This window comes from Drosophila subpulchrella, chromosome 2L (genome assembly GCF_014743375.2).
Source record: "Drosophila subpulchrella strain 33 F10 #4 breed RU33 chromosome 2L, RU_Dsub_v1.1 Primary Assembly, whole genome shotgun sequence".
Taxonomy (NCBI): Eukaryota; Metazoa; Arthropoda; class Insecta; order Diptera; family Drosophilidae; genus Drosophila; species Drosophila subpulchrella.
The window spans coordinates 18,812,223-18,835,543 of NC_050610.1; the positions used below are offsets into that span (position 1 = coordinate 18,812,223).

The following is a 23,321-nucleotide window of genomic DNA, read 5'->3' on the forward strand; positions in this document are numbered from 1 at the left end:
GCCTTATTATTTACTCAAAGTGTCCCAACTCAAGGGTGGACGATTCAGTACTAGCAATTAGGAACTTAAATTGTATACTTCTTGTTTCAGTTAAATGATAATGCTAAAAAGTAGCTTTATTAATAATAAATTGGTATAAATATTCTGTTTGAGGGAGTTGTAAGAAATGTATACTTATCAGTTGGTAAAATAAATAAACCAAAAATGTATTTTAATAGGTTAAAACCTTTTTGTCGTGTCAATTCACTTTATACTAATTTATTTATATTTCACTTTATTGCCTCAATTACCTTTAATTAAAAAAAGAATATGCACAAAAAGGCTGCAATTACACAACATTATTTTTTGGAATTCCACAATTATTTAACATTTAAGTAAACCCTCTATAACCATAAAAGCAACCTGCTTATCAGTACTTAGCAGAGGACTGTAAAAGCCTCAATTAAATTAAAAAGCATTACGTAAACAGGGCAGATAGAGCGGACAGCACGTAATATTTGTGTATAAATACGTCATTCTGGGGGGAAGACGACAAACCAAAATACGCAGACTGTATCGATTTAGCTGGCTATTTCTGCATTGCTAATACGCCGTGTTGTGCCCGCATTATTTAATGTTCAAGCCATCGATTTCGCCCGGCGGCTGCAATGTCAATATCAAAGACACTGCGCAGCAAGGTTGCGGAAGCCGTACTAGTTTCCTGCCGCAGAACTGCTGAATTTCTGCCGCGCTGCTAATTGAATTTACAGGGGCGACAGGTGGCACAATGCCAGGTATAAATGCCGGATTGCCAATGAGCGCTAATTAATAGTCAAGCGGACCACGCAACGCGGCGTATCCCGAAACAAACGAGCGCGAAACGTGAAATTCACTTAAATTACTAACTATTCATCCGGAGAAACTTTCGAATAACAGCTTCAAGATGGTGGTCAACTTCAAGGTGTTTAAGAAATGTTCCCCGAACAACATGATCACGCTCTACATGAACAGGCGTGAATTTGTGGATTCCGTGACGCAAGTGGAGCCCATTGGTAGGTATCACAGAAATAAAGGATACAAAAATGGGATTTCAAGAAAACCATAATTTACATAATACAAGTAACAGCGTTAAAGTTCGGGTACATGAATTAATTCGGTGGTCTATGGATAAATTAAACAAGACCATATACAACATAAATTTACCTTCATTTTTTGGTACACTGATAAAGAACGTTTTATATTTAAATTAAATATTTTTCGCTAAGTAAGTTCGTACCTTGCGGCTTTTCATTATTTTATATATGGAAATATCAAAATAAACAGATAAAATAAATTTAAAGATTTTTAAATTTTGTTTAATTAAAAGTCTTTTTTAATGACGTAAAATGTATTGAATAACATCGTATTGACTGTATTTTACCTTGATTAAAAGACTTTTAATTAAATCATGCAATTCAATATGTTTTGTATTTAATTCAAATTTTAAATACAAAGTTTTGAATTCAATATGCAGCATTTATCTCCTTTTTTTTACCTAAACTAAAACTTGTCGAACATTTATTGATGAAACCTAAGAATCATTTATAATTACCTTTCATATAGTCAGCATTTATTGTAATTTTCACATTGAACTGTGATTTTCCTGACAGCAAAAATGCCCTCTTGTGCATAATTAAATTCTCGTCTAATTAATGCTATGCAAGGCGGCTGTATTAACGGCAAACCAGGCTTATTAGTTACGTGACCCGGCAAACCACGTGGCAGGTCCATCGTCTCTGTAATCACCGATTAATTAGCGTCCCTTTGCAGATGGAATCGTGGTGCTGGACGATGAGTATGTGCGCCAGAACCGCAAGATATTCGTGCAGTTGGTCTGCAATTTCCGCTACGGTCGCGAGGATGACGAGATGATCGGCCTGAGGTTCCAAAAGGAGCTGACCCTGGTCTCGCAGCAGGTGTGCCCGCCCCAGAAGCAGGACATCCAGCTGACCAAAATGCAGGAGCGCCTGCTGAAGAAACTGGGCTCCAATGCCTATCCCTTTGTGATGCAAATGCCACCCAGTTCGCCGGCCTCGGTGGTCCTCCAGCAGAAGGCCAGTGACGAGAGTCAGCCGTGCGGAGTGCAGTACTTTGTGAAGATCTTCACCGGTGACAGTGACTGCGATCGGTCGCATCGCAGGAGCACCATCAATTTGGGCATCCGCAAGGTGCAGTACGCACCCACCAAACAGGGCATCCAGCCCTGCACCGTCGTCCGCAAGGACTTCCTCCTGTCGCCCGGGGAACTCGAACTGGAGGTGACCCTCGACAAGCAGCTGTACCATCACGGCGAGAAGATCTCGGTGAACATCTGCGTGCGCAACAACTCGAACAAGGTGGTCAAGAAGGTCAAGGCCATGGTGCAGCAGGGCGTCGATGTGGTGCTCTTCCAGAATGGCCAGTTCCGCAACACGATCGCCTTCATGGAGACGAGCGAGGGATGTCCGTTGAACCCGGGTTCCAGTCTGCAGAAGGTCATGTACCTGGTGCCCACCCTGGTGGCCAATTGCGACCGTGCGGGCATCGCCGTCGAGGGGGATATCAAGCGCAAGGATACTGCTCTGGCCTCAACCACACTGTGAGTAGTTAAACGTTAATATTATTATTACTTCTAAAATAATATTATTATTATTTTCAATACTATTAAGTTTAAGAATGCAGCTTTTCAATCAAAATTATCCCTTAAAATTTTTTTAAAATCTTACAATCATAGTTTCTACAGATAACCAACATTTAAAAATCTAAAGATTCCATTTTTAAGCCATTTGTATTCTTTAAATTAGATAATTTTTTTACTGAATTTATATTAATTTAAAGAAATGCAATTATGTCGGGGGTGCCACACAATACACCACGGTTTTAAAATTATTTTAGGTGTCTAAAACAACATATTACATTCTCAGAAGTAAAACGAATTCATTTATTCATTTCTTACTTTTTCTTAAAGCATGGCAATATAAAATTAATAATATAACATATCAGCATTTTTCTAGTAAGATTTTTAATAATATTATTATTATTTGGTAAAACTAGTTATAATTTTAAAAACTATGACATATTCAAAAACCATTCTAGTTTTATTAAAACATCCATGATTAATATAAGTCAAATATTTGTATAACTTATTTGAAAATATAACAAAATATTAAATATATTTTAATTTTTCTTTTCAGAATTGCCAGTCAGGATGCCAGGGATGCCTTTGGCATAATTGTCTCGTATGCCGTGAAGGTCAAGCTCTTTTTGGGCGCCTTGGGCGGTGAGCTCTGTGCTGAGCTGCCTTTCATTCTGATGCACCCGAAGGTACAAGAAACCGTTTTCAAATATTGTTAAAACAATTAATAACTAATCATCCTTTTGCAGCCAAGCCGCAAGGCCCAACTGGAAGCCGAGGGCTCCATCGAGGCCTAAACTGAAATGGCTACCTCAACTGATGACAAAAAATGGCGTATTTCTACAAGTCTACCCGATGTTTGTGGATCTTAAAAAATGCTGATGTTGCTGAAATGTTCTGAACTGCAGTCGTCGTACTTTTCCTATATAGCAAATCCAATATTCATATATGTGTGTATGTGTATTATATTTATAACTCAACCAACAATTAAATATGAACAGAGTTTATATATGTATTTGGGAACATTGCTTTGAAACTAACCGAAAAACTAAATTTGATACCTGAATTTAACGTGGTTGGTTTATCAAATATCAAGAGTAGCAGGTTCTAGAACCCAGTCGAATTTTGGCCAAGGAATTGTCTAAGCCATATTCAATCCGTTAAATAGAATGCACACATGCAAACCACTTAATAATACACATTCACAAGGCATTTCCCCAGTAGGTATTTGATATCTTGCAATGTCTGCTGGTTATGTATTTATTGAAGTGCAATGGGGAAATCAACTGAAGCCAGTCCATTCTATTCAATTCTGATAGTAAGCCTTGCTTTTGTGGCTAAGTAATTCTAATTATTACAACCCTAAGAAGCTGAGGGGATGCCTAATTAATTCATAAGAAGAAGCTGGAGGAAGTTTACCGAACTAAGTCGGGAGTTAAGGGATAATTTGATATAATATAGTCAAGTTTAAGGTGCACTTTAAAAGTGTTTAGTAGATGGCTTCTTACGGTTTAAATTAGTTTATGTTGATTTTACTTCCCTTAACAGCAGCATCCATTTAATTTGGCAATGCTTACAGCCAAATGGTTTGTGGCATTTTCAATAGCCCACGATAGTTTTCGGTGACGCACTGGTCATAATTAATTAACCTACAGTCATCATTTGTGGTTAAAATACAGCTCGAAAAGTGGCTAATCACATTGGGGCAACAAACGAACATTTGGCAAACCAGGTGGTTGATTAGTTAAAATGATTTCGCATAATGGCACTAATCGAATTTTAGTAGGGCTGATTAGATTATCGTCTTTGGAAACGGTATTTTATAATTCATGACAATAAAATTGCATTCCAAACACACATATAGCCTATATAACCGACAAGATGGCGAGACTCAAGGCAGAAATAGTTGACCGCATTTTTAGTTTAATCAACTAGTTCCGAGTACTTTTATTATGCGAAGCAGAAAGTACTCTTTAATATTATTATAGGTTGTATTATTTAAGAAAATAATAATAATTAAAATATTATGGTATTGCTACAAGATATATAAGTTTCTTATAAATTGAAGAAAGCACTTACACTTTCTTATACCTGGGATCTGACATGGGTTACAATAGGGTTTCGATAGCTGTAGTTAGGCAGTATCAAAAATCTACTGCCGTTAGTCTGGCTGATAAGGCAACACCCACAAGAATTTCGGTGCGGTCTTCTGCACTAATCAAGGCCTTAAATGCCCAATACATACTCTTAAATCCCAATCACCCCACGTTATCAGTTGAGCAAACAAAAGCCCAAGCAAGTTATTACAGTGGGCATGCTGATTACCCGCCACTTTATTTACTAGTGGATAATCTATTAAGTGGAGCATGAATAAAAAGACTAGTGCTATTTCACCGCTGGGCAGTCGCTTGGAAGCCTTTGTCTCGCCTCAACATGTGTTGCAGCTGCTGTGGAGTGACCCAGCAAAAGGTCTGGGTCTTTGGACTCGGAACCCTTTTCGCGGTCTGCGGACTCTTGACCATAATATGCGGACCCAGCTTTATAGACTCGATGGTTATGAAGGTGAGTGAGGGGGGTTAACGAATAAAATAAATGAGGAGTACTAAACGATTTATTTAAAAGGCCCTGCCCTTGACGCCCACTTCGAAGACCTTTGAAAAATGGGAGGAGCTGCCCATTCCCGTATATGTCTACATGTATCTTTGGAACTGGACGAATGCCGCAGATGTCCAGACTTATAAAGTGAAACCCACTTTCGAACAACTAGGTCCCTATGTCTATCGAGAGGAGAGAAAGAAAGTGGACCTCGAGTGGCACGATAATGGAACGGTGACCTATAACCCCCGGAGAACTTGGTTCTGGGAGGAAGAGCTGTCCGGTGGCAAGCAAACGGATTTAATTACTGTCCCCCATTTACCTTCGCTGGTAAGTGAAACAGTTTTCTAAATAAATTGTAACAAAAAATTTTTAATCAAGCAAATTAAAAAATATTCCATTTATTTAAGGCTGCTTCCAGTCAAATGCGAAATAGCCCCGCCTTGCTGAAGATCATGTTTAACCAGGCTCTGAATGCGAATGGAGGACATCTTTTCGTGACTCACACGGCAGCTGAATGGCTTTTCGACAGTTTCTACGATGAGTTCCTTCATTACGCCATGACCCTAAATAATCCTTTGGCTCCAACCGTCGAAGATGATCACTTTGCCTGGTTCCTCCATCGCAACGGATCCAAGGACTTCGAAGGACCCTTCACCGTTCACACTGGAGTGGGTGACATCAAGGAGATGGGTGAAATCAAGTACTGGAAGGGCCAAAATCACACAGGATGGTACGAGGGTGATTGTGGACGTCTCAATGGCAGCACCACCGATCTGTTCGTGCCCGATGAGCCAAAGGAGAAGGCCTTGACCATCTTCATCCCGGACACTTGTCGCATCATAAATCTGGAGTTTACGGGCCAGACCGAAACGATCCAGGGCATCGAGGGATGGAAGTATGAAATAACACCGAATACCTTCGACAATGGTCAGATCAATGGGAACGCGAAGTGTTGGTGTCCTTTGGATAGGCAGCCGGATAATTGTCCTGCCACTGGGGCAACTGATTTGGGACCTTGTGCCGAGGGGGTTCCCATGTACCTGTCGGCGGATCATTTTATGTACGCCGATGAGAGCTATAGCAACACGATCAACGGCTTCCACCCCAACTACGATCAAAACAATTTCTATATCATCATGAACCGTAAGTTGGGCGTGCCCTTGAAGGTGAATGCCAATGTGATGGTTACTTTGTACATAGAGTCAGATGATGTCATTGAGTGAGTACTTATATTCAACATAACATAAATAGTTTCAATACAATTTTGTTTTTTTTTTTCTACCTATAGCATTCTGAAGGACCTTCCTAGTTTCTATGCACCTCTTTTCACCACCGCCAGTCGAGCGGAAATCGATGAAGCACTAGCATCAGAACTTAAGGTAAGTTTCGGAAAATATTATTACATAAATTTATTTATTAATTTAAATTATATTTACAGTTTGCGCTCAGTCTGCCTGCAATTGGCAGATATATTGGAGTGGGATTACTGTGTCTGGGTTGCATTTTAATAGCCGTTGGTCTGCTCCTTACCATTAAGAGGAAGTGGTATGGCCAATCTGAATCGGATAGATTAGCTCTGAAGGATAATGAGGAAAGGCCAAATGAACCAGATACAGAAGCCAATGAAGTCGACCCAAAATTGTAATTTAGTCTAAACATTTTGCATAGAAAGCAAGCACATCAGTGTGATTTGTAAGAAAAACTTCATGTGATAATAACCTGTAGACATTTTTTGTTTTAGTGAAATATAAGTGTTAAAATAACAATTTCGGTATTTTCTAACTTTTTAAATATACTAAATATTAAATGAATATAATGACAATAAACTAATACTTACTTATTATTTAAATGTGTTATAAAAAAATAAATGCATAATATTGAATGAAATACTAGTATATGTGATTTAGAAACTTGATTGTTTTGGCTATTAGGTACTTGCCTTATTAACCAAAACTGGCTATTAGTTATTTCCGGGAAACAACCATAAAGAATATCCAAACATTAATAATTTTGACTATTTGCTCTTATCCAAAAGAATCAAAATTTTTTATAAACTTACCAATAAACGTCAAGTTGATTGTGGTGGCTTATGTAGTATAGAAAGCTTGTGTCGATGACCCTTAATTAATTAAAAAATCAAAAGATATTCAGATACTGTCTACTTTTTTTTTGACAGTCTACCAAATAATTATATTGCAAAATAATTTACATTAATGGCACTCATATCTACAAGCTTAACAAATTTTTAATCAACTTATCAATAAACCTGAAGAGCTTTTAACGATTTACCTATCAGGGAGTGTTCCAAGTAAAGAATTAAAAGCAACATTAAAAATATAAGAATAAGCAGTTAATTTTATAGATACCGCTCTTGAAATCTAATCTCGATGATGAGAGGATTTGACATTAATAAATTCCAAAAGTGGGCTCGCCTATAAATATCACCGGTAAAGTAAATGGCGTACCAGTTGCAAAAATCGATGGGAAGCGATGTGTTGCAGTTGCTGCAGTGTCCGCCAACAAAAGATCTGGGTGTTCACCTTGGGAGGACTAATCCTGGCTGTAGGGATTTTTTTGGCCTCAGCCTGGCCTGCTGTGTCTCGCCAATGGATTCGCAGTATTTTGCCCTTGGCCCCCAATTCCTTCATATACAAACGCTGGGTGACCACGCCAATGCCGCTGTACAGCACAATCTACCTCTTCAACTGGACTAATCCAGAGGATCTGAACACCGAGGGCGTTAAGCCCAACTTTGAGCAGCTGGGTCCGTACACTTTCAGTGAGTTCAAGGTTAAGGAAGATTTGCAGTGGGATCAGCAAGAGGTGACTTATTTTGGCAAGCGCACCTGGCACTTTCTCCCCGAAAAATCAAATGGCTCGCTGGAGGATTTAGTTGTGGCTCCGCATTTTCCATCATTGGTAAGTCTGTCTAGAAATTATTGGTTACGATACGCTAACACTGAAAAAAAGGTTTTATAAGTTATGTTTACATATCCTTAAAAATACCTTAAACAGAGCAGTTGAAAAAAAGCAATATTCATTTAATGTGAGTACTTGAATAATGAAAAGTACTTTATTTTAAAATTATTTGTGGCTAAATTCAAGCTTTAAGAATTGCTTATAAGACTTGCCTTTTAAGTATCAAGATATTATTTGGTACTGTGAAGCAATTCTGTTTATTTGGAAATCTTTATTGAGTGTGCCAAGTCTCTGTGCGAATATCTGTCACCACATCGGGTAATCTCCGCTAATCCCGCTATCCGCTTTAGACAGCCGCTTTCTATTCGCGCCGATTACGCCGCATTGTGCGCAAGGTCATGAACTTTGCCCTCAATCGCGAGGGCGGCTCCACCCACATGACCCACACGGCTGGTCAGTGGCTCTTCGACGGCTACTACGACCATCTGCTGGACTTTGTGGAGCAGCTGCATTCGCCATTGTTTCCCGTTAACAGCAATACATTTGGCTGGTTTTACGAGAGGAACAACTCCAAGACGGCTGAGGGTAACTTTACGGTCCACACTGGCCGTGGAGATCTCAGCCGGATGGGAGATCTGCTCCTGTGGAATGGTCAAAATACAACTGGTTATTATCCCGGCGAGTGTGGCAAGGTCAATGGCAGCACGGGGGAACTCTGGTCGCCGGACAGGAAATGGAATCAGCCCACCTCCATTTTTCTACCCGATGCAGCGCGTTACCTGAACCTTTTCCCCATGGAAAACCTGACTGTCGATGGGATAGCCGTGTGGCGCTATGAGTCCACCAATCTCACCCTAGACAATGGCCAGTTGTCACCGGACACCAAGTGCTTTTGCCTCGAGAATCGCGAGTGTCCGCGCAACGGAGTCCTGGATTATGGACCGCCCGCCTTCAATGGTCCGTTCTACATGTCGCATCCGCACTTTTATCTCACGGATGAAATGTACAGGGAGAACACCACGGGTCTGCAGCCCCAGGAATCCAAGCACGGAATGTTTGTGATTATGGAACCCACTCTTGGTATTCCATTGAGCCTGAGGGGCCAGCTCATGATTAGCACGAGAGTAGAGCGCGATGAGGCAATCGAGTGAGTTTTAGATTTAACTAGAGTGGAACTTTGAAAATAAACTTTAAAAAAATATCTCTTAAAAAGTCAACTTAAAGTTATTTTCAGTTGAAAAAAACTTTAATCAATTTCGTGAACAAATTTTACAAATGATACTAAAAGTTCTAACAAATAAATTTGTTTTATTTTTTAAAGTCAACAGATTTTCTTATTTGACCTAAAAAGTATTTTAATTATTTTGAAATTCATTGAAATGTATTATCAAAATAATCTATCTATCTAAATAATAGTAATATTATTATTTAATACTTGACTTAACAACTTTTTAGTAATGTGGTAGAAGTATTTTAGTATTGGCTGTATTTTTTCCTATCTAGCTTATTCAAGGATGTGGCCTATGATCACTATGCTCCCCTTTTTACTATGAAAATTCATGCGGAATTAGATGAAGGCCTTACAAGCTTACTCAAGGTAAGTTTAAAGTGTTTCTGTTTAAAGATGGAACTAACCAAAGTAAATACAATTTCCTATAGCTTGCCTTAAATGTAGCGACTATTGGAATGTTTACGGGAATCGGATTACTTCTCTTGGGACTATCAGTGATCATATTGGGCTTATTTCTCACAGAGAATCACAAGTGGTACAACGAACAAAAGACCGGTTGACTAACGCGTCGAATGCACTTGAACCTGATAAGTCGTTTAGCGCTAACAAAGCAATAATCTGGCTAATCACTGCGGAAATTTTGGGCATTGTTTAAGGCCACAATCAGTCAGAGCTCTTTAAGGCCAGGCCATAAAAAATGTAAATTACGTGCTCGTCTAGATTATCCAATTTCGCTCAGGTGTTGCCCAGCAGAGGGCATCTAGAATTACACTAAATTATGGCCTTTCAAATATGCTAAAATTTATTAATATGTTAATAATTGTTTTTTGCTGTTCGTTCATGCCATGCAAAGAAGGAGGAAAAGGGAAATCCTTGAGCACGTAAGCTGCATACTTTACGGCGTACGAACTCTTTCACCAGCCAGAGCCGGCAAATACCGAACTGGAAATTTGAAAAATGCCAAAAGAATATTATAAGCGACTAATTTATATGCACCAAGCACGCAAACTTACGTTTTGCACACACATTGTTTGCGGCCCACGAAAAGGACGAAGGAACAAGTTAAACAATGTATGAAAATATGAAAATTATATGACTGCCAGTATGTGTCGGCCATAACTTTAACAAAAATTCTCCGACGGGGTGCGCAAACTGGGGTAATAAAATACATGGTTAAAGAATTGCCGTGAATAAATACAGATATTCTAAGCAAAAGACTTAAAACCAATAAATCCTTAAGCAAAATAAGGTAGCATATGAACTCAATGATTATTTTAGCTTATTAAGTGGATGTGTATATAAACACCTTTCAAATACTGACACAAGTCAGAAAACTATTTTCTTAATATTTATTATTATTTTTAAGGTTTTCTCACTCATTGGCTGTAAGCCAACATTTGTCTTGACTAAAATTAAAAATACTTACATTCTTTGTCTATGACACAAATAGAAATTCTTGCACATTCTAATTTTGAAATTTAATCTTGACAAATGGCCAAAGGCATGTTAAACAAAGGGATTCCAACATATGTATTAACATTTATTTTACAACAAGCTTAGTTTATCATATCTGTGTTCAGCTTATTCATTTACCATTTTATTACATTTTCTTTTTTAAATTGTTAGCCAGCATTTGATTTACAGCCAAGCTTTTGCACTTTATTATTTATTTACCAAAATTTAAAAGACTTTCCCAATAAGGCTTAGTTCATTTTCCGTGACACATTTTCTGTTGACATTGAACGCTTGATAATAGCCATTTTCTGGAAATAATTCGGTTTTAATTTAGTTTTACGAGTAAAAAGCGACATTTCAAGGGTTGACTGGGGATTTATTCTATTTGGGTTTTCTTTTCGTTGTCAAGAATCCACAGCTATGTGCAATTGTGCGTGGAATTTTTATGAAATATTTAACCAACGCTTCAGAAACGACAGAAAGGCAGAAATAAAATTAAAAGAGGCAGACTGTCAGCTGAAAGAAAAAGGTGACCGGCAACAAGAACGTTTAATTTTGCAAAATTGGTTGTCAAGGTACGCAGACTGGCTGACATTTTAATGCTTTTTTAATGCTTATGATACCCAATAACAAATGGGTTTTGGGTATATTATTTACCTGACGAGGATTAAATAATAAAATAGTCCGTAGAAATATGTAGAAAATATTCGAAATGATTTTTAGGAAGAAATAAACTATTAACATGATTTCTTTCTAACAATATTTATATATTTTATAGAATAACTAAAGCAATATAGAATCTTGGGTAGCAACAGACTGGATCCCCATATTCACCTGTTTTTGTCATAACATTTTTATGCTTCTGCGGTTTTTTTTCTCTAGGCATAACAAGCAACAGATCGAGTCAGTAACCGACTTCATTATTTTGGCTAAATCCGAAAAACCAAGAAAAAAGGGCCTGAAAGCACGGATTGGTGAGGGATGTCCGGGTGTTTCCATTGTGGCCTGCTGTCCGTTTATGTCGCGAAAACTTCGGTGTCCTAATCTGCTGCCTGACTTGCATACTAATTTGTTTGGTTTCCCCAGCCCACCCACTTTGGTTGGCTTTTCCCCTCCCATCCATCGACCTTCAGCTCGTTTGCCTTGCCTTTATGGGCTTTTGGGCTGCTGACAACCCGTAGATTATGTTGTTGGCTTTGCCATGGGCCTGGTCCAGCGCCTTTGTATGCCGGCCAAGTTCGAGTGTGTTTTTGGGTGTGAGTTGGCCCAGTGTCATGTTGCCTTGGCTTACAGATTTTCCGGAGGTTCCATTGGCCCTCAGACTTGTTTGTTTATTTCTGCCGGCCGTCCATAAAACCCTGTTTAGCTGCTTAATTTTTTCCTTTGTCATGTTGACAGTCTCTCTCGGCTCAAGGACTTGTTTTGTGGGGTTCATTTTTCGCACAATTTAATATTATTTAATTGGCATTTAAGTTTGTGAAAATGCTTATGCTTTGAGCCGCGATAAGGCCGACATTAAATTAATGTCAGAGACTCTTTTAATTTTTGCCTGCGGAATCAGCACCCAACTTCATAAATTATTTATATTTTATTGCTCTTAAAAAAGCTTTATAAAATATGGCCAAAATTGTAAAATGCATGGCCAAGCACAATGGAGTCTATAAAAGAATAGTCAAACATTTATGGTAAATTTAGCTACCAACACACCGCTAAATAAATCGGCTTGAAATTAATAATTTGTGACATTTTAACTACACTGTTGAAACCGCATCTGGTATTTTTTAGCCAACTTGTGTTACAATTTTCTATGCCCTTTGCAATGGATATGGCTCTGTTTTTACATTTTGTTAGCCGCGCAAATTGCATTGGTCCTCTGGCGATGGGTCAGATGTTAAAAAGTTGACAGCATCAGCGGGGAAATCTGCAGCGAAAAAATGCTTATATAAACATAGACCATTTCGCGCTAACTCCAAAACAACAGGGAAAAAATCACTAAATTCGTGCTGTGAAAAAAAATTTAAAAATTCAATTTAAAAAACATGCCGGAATTGTTCCCATTCCTCTTTTCACAAAATAAAATTGGTTATGGTTAGAGTTGCAGCCAAACACTTTAGGTTTTTTTAGTTTTTAGTTGGCCAACATTTTCGGGAAAAACTGAGAGCCACGGATAAAACCGTATAGTATAGTTGTTAAATTAATATTTAGTTAGTGAATTGATATCTGAAGGGGGTTAATTGAAAAACAGAATGTAATAAAATATGCGCGCACTTAGTTTGAAGCCTAAAACTAATTAATTATTTCCGTTATTCGCTGGCATATCGAAATTCCGCAATTAAAACTGCGCCTGGCCAACAAACTTGGCTTTTGGCAGCTGCCAAAGTGGCAGCACGCATACGCAGTGTGTGCCGAGCGTTCTAATTGCCTGCATTTATGGAGTGACCATTAAGCCCGAATGCAATATGTAATGTTAGCTCCGTTCCCCAGCTGCTTTTTCACTTTGGGTTATGGACAAAGCCTTAAGTTCTCTGCTGTTTTTATGTCTGGCAGAAAGCCAAGGGCGGAGGATGGGCCCAAAGAAAGTCCAAGATGCTGGAGCATCTTGTGCAAAAACAATTTGCCCCAGGATAGAAACGTTAGGCGAGCAAACGTGTTGGCCAGATAGAAAAGAGACTACATAATTTCGAGAGGGAAAGTATTCGATGTTGGTCCAAACGAGCTGGCTCACAATGTTTGGCATCGTGTCGGAGCATATGACTATGCATATTTGAAAGGCAATTTCCCCAGTGTTCGGGCCATCGATGCAAATGCAATTTCATTCTGTTTACCAGGCACTTAACAACGTCCCCCTTTAATGCTGAATTTATCCCTTTTCATATCCGTTTGGCCTAAGGCCTTATTTGCTCAACATACTGCAGCAGCTTGCATATGTGTTCCATCAACTGAATCGCACAAAAATTCGCACTTCCGCATTCGCATCCGTCGAATATGTATTTATATCGATCAGCCACCTGCGATGCACGCTTTCGACAATTTTCGCACTTAAACCGCAGAAATTTTGTTAAATTTTCATTAAAAATACATGGGCTTGCAATTGTGGCAGCTGTGTCGGCATCAAAATGTCACTCGGCCCTCAACCCCCCCTGAAAAGCTTTTGCATCCGCTCCTGCAGCCATGTGTGAAAAGTTTCAGGGGGGTTGATGGGGCGAGGGGTGATGGGCTGTTCTTCCAACGGAATATCCAAACAAGTTACACCATTTTGCAATTATATATGTAAAATATCCACGTGGGCGTGGCTGTCGGGTTTATTTTATTTAAAGCTACCAAGAGTGATGCCCAAAATGTGGGGAAACACTTTGCAAAAGTTTCTCTGATTTTAAAGAAGCACCTAAAGTTTTTCTCCTGAAAATAAAATAAATAACATGAATTTCTTGACACATATAGAATCCATAAAATGCATTTAAGCCCAATGATATGTATAAATTTATCCAAAATAAATTAGTGCCAAAACTGCATGTGCTATCAGAATTTTGTTATATGTATATGGCAGCCCAAGAATTTCAACCAATAGCTCTCCGATTAAATTGCTCAATTAAGTATCTCCACAAACGCATGCCAAGTCAATATATATTTCACATTATACTCTTATACGAAGCTCCCACATTGCTCTGCATATATCAAAATAATCAACTATGGAATTCTATCCACATTCCATTGAACCCGTTTCCCCTTCGCATATTGCCATATTTGTCAACCACATGCCATTTATGCCACTGGGCTTTCCATAATTTATTTGCATACACTGAGATACAGATACATGTGACTTAATGCCGGAGCCGGGCATTTAATTAAGGCAAATCCGTGGCCATGGAATGTCCTGGTTCACAGTGCGAGTATCACTGCTGCATTTAATAATGTCAATTCCGGTTGACTTGGGTGCGTTGATTTAGTTAAGACTGTGGCTTTGTTTATGCCAATTTACAGTTCTGCCGTCACTGGAGGATCCTGTGACTGGCGGACCGTGTAGGTCAGTTGGAAGCCCGTTTCGGAGGCACTCGACTGCGAATCACTGGCGAATCGCAGGACAAACGGTGGGCGGGCCACAAGTTCCTGGCCGGCCAGTCCATTGCCACAGTAGTAAGTGGCTTGCAGCTCCGGTCTGGCGACCATATAGGCATTGGGGATGCCCAGGTAGTCGGATACTCGCAAGGGGGTCAACACCGTACTGCGGCAATCGGTGTCGTAGGCAGGTCCTTGCTGCTCGGAGTTTGGCTTTGAGAGCTCAAAGTGCTCGATTTTGTAGCTATTATTTCAGGATGATATAAAATATAGCACTATTAGGAAACTTTCATTAGTAGACAAAATCTTAACTGATAATTAAATTCAATTGATTGTCCGAAAGACTTAGTTGTTGCATGTATTTTTTATGAGCCTTAACTTGCTACTCCTTAATATTATTTCTTAAAACTTTTCAGATAAAATTTGTTTCCCTTAAAAACAACCAGTTTTTAATGTTTTTTTTTTAATTTTTTGAATGATATTTTAGGCGTTTATGATTTGGAACATTTTTGATACATGTTTGCTTAGTAATGTAAAAAAAAAAACATTTCAAATATATCAAACTATTCTTTCGGAGACTCCAAAAAAAGAACCCAACCGCTGGACATGATAACTGGTCTTTGTATTTAGACAATTTAAGTGAGGGCAACTTGGTTAGCATATTGAATTACCATTTTAGCGACATATAGCACATAACTGAAGAATTATTTGTTTTGAAACTATAAGCTTTTCTTTGGGATTCCCCTTTAAGCTACCGGTTTTTTAAAAGTCGCAGAAAAAATAAAATTATTGGTATCCGTGTAGTTTGTTCGATAACTTTCGATTGGTATATGATACCTTGGCTATGCCATATATATTTTGAATTCCCGTCTTTGGGCTGACTCACTCACCTTATCTCGCTGTCGGCCGCCCCCTTGACACAAATCGAGTAGCTCATGTTGGGCATATAGATGCCACCGGCGAAGTTGAAGCTCACGATGCCGCCAGTCGTGGTCCTAAAATACTGATCACAGCCCAGCGGAGCCAGCATCTCCAGATCGGTCACGGAAGGCGAGGTGAGGGTCTGGATGAGCTGGGCGGCAGGACCGGATCCCGAACCGATTCCATTTTGTCCGCCGAAAATGGTGCGCGGCAGGAGATTGCCCAAAAAGGGCAGGATGGGTCGTACAGTTGGTGCCTGCACTGCGGGTTGTCTTCTATTCACAGTGGCCGAATCCCTGGGGCACTCCAGTTGGGTGAGAGTCACCTGCCAGGTGGACTGCCTGCCGAGGGGCGTGGCCAGCTGGAACAAAAGCTGCAGCTCCTGACCCCGGCGCATTGGTAAATACAAGTGCTGACCGCTGTTGCGACCGCAGAGCCGGAAATGCCGAATCTGCAGAAAATCGACGCACTCCAGCAGTCCAGAATTGGCATTTAACTGCGGCTGCGGCAGCTCCAAGCGCTCGAAATCCAGGCGCACCTGACACACCTGGCCGCTCCATGGCGCCACGCGGTACTGGCAAGTGTCCAACTTGGCCATCTCACCTGTGCCCGGACTGCTGAAAACGATGCGTTTCTGGCGGACAGCGCCGCTCCTTGCATTGCAGGCCACCTGACAGTGGACAGGTGTAAATACAGGTGCGACGAGCACGAGGGCAAGCGTCAGCAGGGTGAAATCCATTTTGGGCCAATTCGACGTGGGCTACGCGTTTCGATTGGGAAATTTTCGCTGAACAGCGCTTTTATATCAGTTTCTGAGAGCAATTGTATATCTATCGGCAGATAACTGCCATTGACATTCAGCGATAAGGTTACGAAGATGTTAGCTGGCGATAATGTATCTCTTGGTTGTGAAATTTTTGGGGGCGAAAGAAGTACCAACTTTGCTGAGACAAACCAAAGATAAGAAGTTTTCTTGCATTTTAAGTGCTTCATTGCTGGGCTGCAAAAGAGTTTTAAGACGCACATAAATTTTTAAAGTAAAATGGGTACCTCTTAAAAAATATAAGAAGCTGAAAGGTTTTTTCATTATCATAACTAACTTTATTTTCCTTGCTTTTTAATTTTTACTTTAAAAACTTAAGAAGAAGACTTAACGAAAATTCATTACTTCTTGATGTCTTAATTAAAGTTTGAGTTTTTGTTTTCTGTAATAAAGCTTGATGTAAATTGAAAGCCAGCTTATAGATGCCAAACATTTTTGCTTTATGTCGGTACTGACAAACAAATAGAATTGTCGCTAAAAAATGCTTAAATCCTATTAAATAATTCCAGATTAAATATAAACCTACCTCCGGTACTCAAGCCACTTCTACCAACCAACCCCACCCAATCTCTTTAACTCGATAGGAATTTCCTCCCACTATCTATGTAATCATTATCGAATAAATAATGCGCCGGGAAGACATGCCAGGTATGCATGCAATCTTCCAGTTTATACCCTCACCATCCGGCAGATAACATTTGTTCTTCTTGGCTTTAAGCCTTCTTCTCAAATAGGAATTTATTGCCCAAACGTTTTATCAATAAATGCCACAAGGAAGTTTTACGCACATTTTATGACAGAGGACTTACACACACTCACATAGAGGCGTTTATGGCCGTCTTACACCATTTATGAGGTCCCACACTCACACTCATGCAGCTAAAAAGGACCTTGGCGCACGTAAAACAATAAAATTCGAGGCATTTATATGAGCATACCTATGATTGTATTTGAAAAGGTGGAGAGCATGTGTGCGATAGTACCTTCCCCGCCCCACCAATTTACATAATATACATTTTGTGGCATAGGTTACCATTTTTTATGCCCGCCTTGTAATTAAAATTAAATCCACATCGGCGGCGTCTATTAAATTTAATGTTAAATGCAAGCCTTGTGACAAAAAATACGGCCGAGGTGGCGGTAAAATTAAACAAATGGCCAAATAATACTAAAATTGCATGCACAGCGCGATTAACATATCAACAGCGACAAAAAACATCATAAACCAGCGGGGAAATGTTTCACAGTGAATTTTCAGCTTTGCATTTTCAGGCCTGCAACTGCGGCAAGAACATCAACAATGCCCACCACGGTGCACATTCGCGTTCAAGTTTTAAAAATTTATGGTCCAAGTAGAGAGGCCCAGTTAAAAAACAAAGCCAGTCGGCAAGCAACCTTCAAAAAAAATAAACATATTTCACGAGGAGTATAAAAAAGCTCGTGCAGCCGTCGCATAAAAATGAAAACTATGTACTAATAAGCAAAAACAAGGTGGAAAAAGTGAACAAACTAACGTCGTTAGCAGAAAGGAAAATGGGAAATGTAAAGGGCGAAAAATTACCGTATTTATTCAAGGAACAGGGAATGCTCTTAAATTTTTGATGACCACTTTTGTCCTAAGTAAAGTATAACGAGAATTAAATATAACTAGCTTGGATGACTTTTGGTATATTTGTTTTTCTGAAAAATAAAATAAGATGATGATGTTTTCATTTTAAATTTTCCTTAAAAGTAAATTACAAATTAATATTAAAGAGATGTGTAAAATTGTCTTAAAAAGCTTAACAATATTTTTGTTACTTTTTGAATAAAGACATAATTTGAACTGAAATATACAAAAATTCTCGATTGCAGACTGTTTATTTTGCATTGATTTTTTAAGAAAAATATGTATTCCAATAGTTTCTCGAAAAAGTTTTCAAGAATATTCTGTAAATGTGCGACCATCATTACTCATCCGCAAATGACTTTAATAAGTTTTGTAACCATACCCGAGGACACAAAAAAACTTCGCTCCAATCCAGCACACCCACTCAGCCATATATTCCCGGCAGACTTCATCAGCAATTTGTAATACCTAGTTTCCAAGGGCATTTCACAAGCCAAAAAAACATGAAAACACAAACTTTGGTTGTAACCGCAGCCACAGCAGCGCTCACGTATTTATGTCAATGTTTTGTTTTAGTTGTTGGCGGCAGTCTTGGCCACCTTTTAACCCAAAACCCCTGGCCACGCCCTCGTTCCCCGCCCCCCGGTTGCATGTCGTGCCCATTTGCGTTACCTTTGAACCCCGGCACAAAAACAAGAAGTGACGCCCGTTCAGTTTCGCTTCGGGTCGAGACTCTTGGCTCTTGGCTCAGCTCTCTGTTTGCCGTGCTCTGTTCCCGACTGAAGTCAGCTTTATGTGATCAACAACTTGTTTTGTTCTGGCTCAAGATGTATGTGAAAATGGAAGTAGTGTGTTCGAGACCAACAACACAGACATCAAAACTACAAGTGCTGAACGTCAGAGACATGAAATCCGACTTATACGACTTAACACGGGAAATGATCGCTAAGAAATTTTAAGTAAAATGATTTAGAAAGGATTCAAAAACAAGATGATAAAAAAACTAAAATACCAAAAAATTATACTTTGTATCTTACTTCTTAATCTTCCTAAAACAAGGTTAGTATTTATTATTTATAAGAGTTATAAGTTTTTCTACTGTTTTTTTATCTAAATGTTTTAGGACATCCTATAATTTTTTCTTGTGCATTTGATTGTTTGGGGTTTCCGGTAGAGGTTGAGAAAAAAATATTCTTTAGCCAGTTCTCTTATAGTTTTATTGCTGTTTACTTTTTAGTTTAATAAGAGGGCCATAAAAGTGGTATGACAATCTCCTTGCAACTCCAAATTGCCTTTGAATTTTTATTTTTGTGCCACGGCTTGATCGAAACTTAGTGGAAAATGCAGCAGCTGGGCCACATAAAAAGTGGCATAAGAAGCCAATTAAGTGACATTCGATTGGTTTGCGTAAGGCGCAGATTGCACGGCAAGTCGTCATCCCTCGCAAGGGCGGGCCACGCCCCAATCATAAATATAAACAACGCCACGGCGACGACTTTGCCATCTAAAATGGAAATCTACCGGTAACAAGAACATGCATATTTCCCGGGCCCGTGTTGATTTTTCTTGCCAGCCTTTCCTTCGTGTTTGCTTATCAAGTGCAAATGCATGCAACTTGCAGCAGCAACAAACATTGCAACACGACAGCAACAGCAACAGCAACAGCAATGGCAACAAAGCCATAATAATATCAACAAACAGCGCAGATAGGCAGCAGCGAAACAGCGACGTGTTGCTCCCTGCTGCCTTCAAGAAAAACGAGTTGTTTCCGGCACTCAAACACTTCTGATTGCAGTGCCAAAAAAAAGCATAAAAAATTCAGGAATATGCAGCACTTTTGTTGCCGACGCAATAAATTTAAATGCAATCGCATTAAGAGAGCAACCAACAAACGAAAGGATACGTTCTGGGAGCGAATTTCGGGACATGGTAATTTATGTGGCATACTTTATGGGGCGCGATGGCTTGTGAACTTGAACTTGGCTCGAGAAAACATTTTTGCTTGGCAAATTAACATTAAAATACTTCCTATTGTTTTTATTTTTAGGTACAAAAAAAGATTGTTGTTTTGTATATACAAATGAATATATGATATGAATATGAATATAAATGAATTTTAAAAGGTTATCAAATTAAAGTTCTTTCCGAATAAATGCAATATTTATTTAAGTCCCCAGCACATACCTCAAATATTTATAAATACAATTTAGCAGTCGTACGAGTTTCTATATTTTTTATTTCACATTTTACTGCCCAATTGGAAAATCCGATTTTGAGAACACTTTCGTCTATTTTCGTTTGACTGGATGATGTTGACAAGAGCCGGAAAACAAACTGAAAACAGCATGTAAATAAGGCAGACAAAAACAAAGTCCGTTGTAGATTTCGAATTGCTTTCTTTTCCTTTGTATTTAATTTAATGCATTCCAGCCATCAGCATCATCATTGTAATAAACTTTCAGTCAGTTTGACTATTCTTATTACTTTTCAAACTTTTCTATCTCTCTCTTTCAGGAAGTCTAGAAGTCTCTGCGTTTGTGCATTTCTTTGTTTTCTGGCAAAACTTTAAGCAAATAATAACTCAGAGTGACTTGAGGTAATGGTTAAGGGATTCCAAGGGAATTAATGTGCAATCAACTATCGGACTCTGCCACCCAAAAGCCACTTTTGTCAGCCGCCCATCCGTCAAAGCCTTTTACTGGGCCAACTTTGCTCGACCTTATTTATGTGCGTCGGCTGCAGGAGCCATGAATTGACTTTGTGACTTTGAAGTTGGGCGCCATGCCAACGCAGGACCTTCCCCTCCTCTATTGTCCTCCGCCCGCATAATGTGCATGACAATCCTGGCCCCCACACCCCGCGATTCCTGCTGGAGACAATGACATTGTTGCCGGCTCCGCTTGCCACATGATGCACTTGATGCCAGGCGGCGCACAATATGTCCTTTGATTTCCGCAGACTGAAAGTCAACCGCAAACCACAAGATTGAGGATGATTTGAAAGCAATACACACTGCTTATGGGGGGGAAATACTTTGAATTCCACGCGAGTGCCTCGCAAATAGATGAAAAATGATGATGAGGCTGGTATAATCGTGTGGAAGTGTTGTGCACACAAAATTGAACTTTATTAATGTGCTAATTTAATATAAGGAATGCATTTCACATTCCACATAGGTTGGTTGCACATTAAGAGAAACAATTTGATTTATTTATATTGATAGATGTAACAAAATGAAAACATTTCATAGCCATTTCTGTCTTTATTAACTTACATATTCAATTTATTACTTGTACTGCCAAATACTTCAAAACAATTAGATATGTGGAACACTATTCGCAGTCATACCTAAAAGATATAATATACATAAGTACAAACTACTTTGTGGAATGGAGGGTCGGAATCTAAAACTAGAAACGGATTGTGGACCAATTGATGGAGATCTGGAAAAGGAACACGATCCCAAAAAACCCTTGGAAAATAGCATTGATTGCCGAGAGAAGTCGATAGTGGAAAATATAAATGCTGACCAAGATGCCATAGCCAAAATCCAATATCTTAGCTTAGAGCACGGCATGGACAAATATCTAGATAATCACGAGCAAGATACATCACTTCGCAAGTATCTGGGCGTCGGTGTTCATTGGGTATCCCTTCTCACCGAAAACGTTTTGAGCCATCCCTTTCTGGTGTTGCGTTGGCAGTGTCAGGTTTATAATGCATCCAAGTGTTACCACTTACATCCCTTTACCCTGCTACCCAGTATTGTCCATTTGCACCGCCGTCAAGGACTAACGACATTGTGGAAGGGAATGGGCAGCTGCCTCCTTGTGCGCGGAATGTCCTATGCCATCGACGATTCCGTCTCGAAACTCACCAGTTGGCCCAAGGAACTGGATAGTCGAATGACCCTAAAGCGATTCGGACAGCATGTTCTCCTCAAATCTATAAGTATCGGTATGATGGTGCCATTCCACGCTGTTTCCTTGGTGAGGACAGTGCAAAGCGATATTGCTAGCGAAAAAACAGGACTTCTAGATGTCCTGCGGGAGGGAGGAATGCGTCTTTTCTACTGGAGTTCCCCGCAAAAAGGACGATTGCTACCCGCTTGGGCATTAATCGGCCCCTGCATATCGATTGGCATTACAAAGTATCTCTTCAACTTGTTAATACACGGCGCTTCCACTCGCATGATGCGCAGGAGGATAGCGGACTTACATAAAAATCGTGGAAGGAAGTTTTGTGACCAAAAGCTGGACAATCAAAATGCGGAATTATATGCCGGTCTTATCGCCATGCTAACCACCGAGGTCATATTCTATCCTTTTGAGACCATATTACGTCGATTGCAACTGCAGGGCACTCGAACAATAATCGATAACCTCGATACTGGCTATTCAGTAGTCCCAATTCTGACAAACTACCGCGGAGTTTTCGATTGTTACCGAGAAATAGTTCATTCGGAGGGTTTTTCTGGTCTCTACAAGGGCTTTGGAGCAATGATCATGCAATTCGTAGCCCATGTGGCCATAATTAAACTGGCCAAATGGATCGTAAATCAAATAGTTCAAAATATGTCGAATCGTTCATCATCACGAGCCATACAACCCTATAATCTCGATGGCATTTCCTACAACAAGAGCTCTACGACACTATCGCCAAGCATTTCCAGCACCGAACTGGATGTGACCAGTCTGGAACAATATATACTGGATTAAGCAGCTCTTAATGTTATTAATTATGAGAATAATTTATAACAATTTATATTTACAAGAAAATATTGTTTCATTTATAATGGGAATAGGGCGGGATCTACTTTAAAATAATCTTAATAAGCTTACGCATCCTTAAGTTTTAGTTTGATTTGGGAGACTAGGTGTTTACGATTTAAGCAGCAACATTTGATAGTCATTTGGATATTTAATCAAAACTCTGTTCATTGAAAGTCTGCCATCGGGCTGTCATCCTACAGTCATAGACAAATAATTTCATGTATTTCCAGGTCAAATCAACTGGTCCACACGTCATATGCGCAATGTATGCATGCCAATATTGGCAAAATACTTTGCATGTAAAT

General features: G+C 39.4%; 5 protein-coding genes across 5 annotated transcripts; 4 read left to right on the forward strand and 1 right to left on the reverse strand.

Moving 5' to 3' along the window:
* The first annotated feature begins 799 nt into the window (after window positions 1-799).
* On the forward strand, window positions 800-3,647 carry LOC119548085 (phosrestin-2). Its single transcript, XM_037855171.1, has 4 exons — window positions 800-1,031; window positions 1,789-2,596; window positions 3,192-3,321; window positions 3,382-3,647. Exons 1-4 carry the CDS (start codon window positions 923-925, stop codon window positions 3,427-3,429), a joined length of 1,095 nt encoding a protein of 364 aa, XP_037711099.1. The 5' UTR covers window positions 800-922; the 3' UTR covers window positions 3,430-3,647.
* Window positions 3,648-5,030: 1,383 nt separating this feature from the next.
* LOC119546653 (protein croquemort) lies at window positions 5,031-6,996 on the forward strand. Its single transcript, XM_037853108.1, has 5 exons — window positions 5,031-5,194; window positions 5,255-5,557; window positions 5,638-6,449; window positions 6,519-6,609; window positions 6,669-6,996. Exons 1-5 carry the CDS (start codon window positions 5,066-5,068, stop codon window positions 6,873-6,875), a joined length of 1,542 nt encoding a protein of 513 aa, XP_037709036.1. The 5' UTR covers window positions 5,031-5,065; the 3' UTR covers window positions 6,876-6,996.
* Window positions 6,997-7,720: 724 nt separating this feature from the next.
* LOC119546341 (protein croquemort) lies at window positions 7,721-9,940 on the forward strand. Its single transcript, XM_037852543.1, has 4 exons — window positions 7,721-8,149; window positions 8,500-9,296; window positions 9,653-9,746; window positions 9,809-9,940. Exons 1-4 carry the CDS (start codon window positions 7,721-7,723, stop codon window positions 9,938-9,940), a joined length of 1,452 nt encoding a protein of 483 aa, XP_037708471.1.
* A 4,823-nt stretch (window positions 9,941-14,763) lies between these two features.
* On the reverse strand, window positions 14,764-16,594 carry LOC119547809. Its single transcript, XM_037854827.1, has 2 exons — window positions 15,782-16,594; window positions 14,764-15,135 (listed from the first exon to the last, which is right to left on the reverse strand). Exons 1-2 carry the CDS (start codon window positions 16,549-16,551, stop codon window positions 14,811-14,813), a joined length of 1,095 nt encoding a protein of 364 aa, XP_037710755.1. The 5' UTR covers window positions 16,552-16,594; the 3' UTR covers window positions 14,764-14,810.
* Window positions 16,595-21,508: 4,914 nt separating this feature from the next.
* Window positions 21,509-22,962, forward strand: LOC119547384 (solute carrier family 25 member 46). The gene has a single exon (XM_037854220.1). It carries the CDS (start codon window positions 21,634-21,636, stop codon window positions 22,960-22,962), a length of 1,329 nt encoding a protein of 442 aa, XP_037710148.1. The 5' UTR covers window positions 21,509-21,633.
* Window positions 22,963-23,321: the final 359 nt, after the last annotated feature.

What these genes read in the sequence shown, in the direction of transcription:
- LOC119547384 (XM_037854220.1), top strand. Translation starts at nt 21,634, where the DNA reads ATGGAGGGTCGGAATCTAAAACTAGAAACGGATTGTGGACCAATTGAT.
- LOC119546653 (XM_037853108.1), top strand. Translation starts at nt 5,066, where the DNA reads ATGTGTTGCAGCTGCTGTGGAGTGACCCAGCAAAAGGTCTGGGTCTTT. An exon ending in TCCCCCATTTACCTTCGCTG is followed by an intron (nt 5,558 to 5,637) that starts GTAAGTGAAACA and finishes CATTTATTTAAG; the next exon opens with GCTGCTTCCAGTCAAATGCG. An exon ending in GAGTCAGATGATGTCATTGA is followed by an intron (nt 6,450 to 6,518) that starts GTGAGTACTTAT and finishes TTCTACCTATAG; the next exon opens with CATTCTGAAGGACCTTCCTA.
- LOC119547809 (XM_037854827.1), bottom strand. Translation starts at nt 16,551, where the DNA reads ATGGATTTCACCCTGCTGACGCTTGCCCTCGTGCTCGTCGCACCTGTA. An exon ending in GCGGCCGACAGCGAGATAAG is followed by an intron (nt 15,136 to 15,781) that starts GTGAGTGAGTCA and finishes CTGAAATAATAG; the next exon opens with CTACAAAATCGAGCACTTTG.
- LOC119548085 (XM_037855171.1), top strand. Translation starts at nt 923, where the DNA reads ATGGTGGTCAACTTCAAGGTGTTTAAGAAATGTTCCCCGAACAACATG. An exon ending in GACGCAAGTGGAGCCCATTG is followed by an intron (nt 1,032 to 1,788) that starts GTAGGTATCACA and finishes GTCCCTTTGCAG; the next exon opens with ATGGAATCGTGGTGCTGGAC. An exon ending in GCTCTGGCCTCAACCACACT is followed by an intron (nt 2,597 to 3,191) that starts GTGAGTAGTTAA and finishes TTTTCTTTTCAG; the next exon opens with AATTGCCAGTCAGGATGCCA.
- LOC119546341 (XM_037852543.1), top strand. Translation starts at nt 7,721, where the DNA reads ATGTGTTGCAGTTGCTGCAGTGTCCGCCAACAAAAGATCTGGGTGTTC. An exon ending in CTCCGCATTTTCCATCATTG is followed by an intron (nt 8,150 to 8,499) that starts GTAAGTCTGTCT and finishes TATCCGCTTTAG; the next exon opens with ACAGCCGCTTTCTATTCGCG. An exon ending in GAGCGCGATGAGGCAATCGA is followed by an intron (nt 9,297 to 9,652) that starts GTGAGTTTTAGA and finishes TTTCCTATCTAG; the next exon opens with CTTATTCAAGGATGTGGCCT.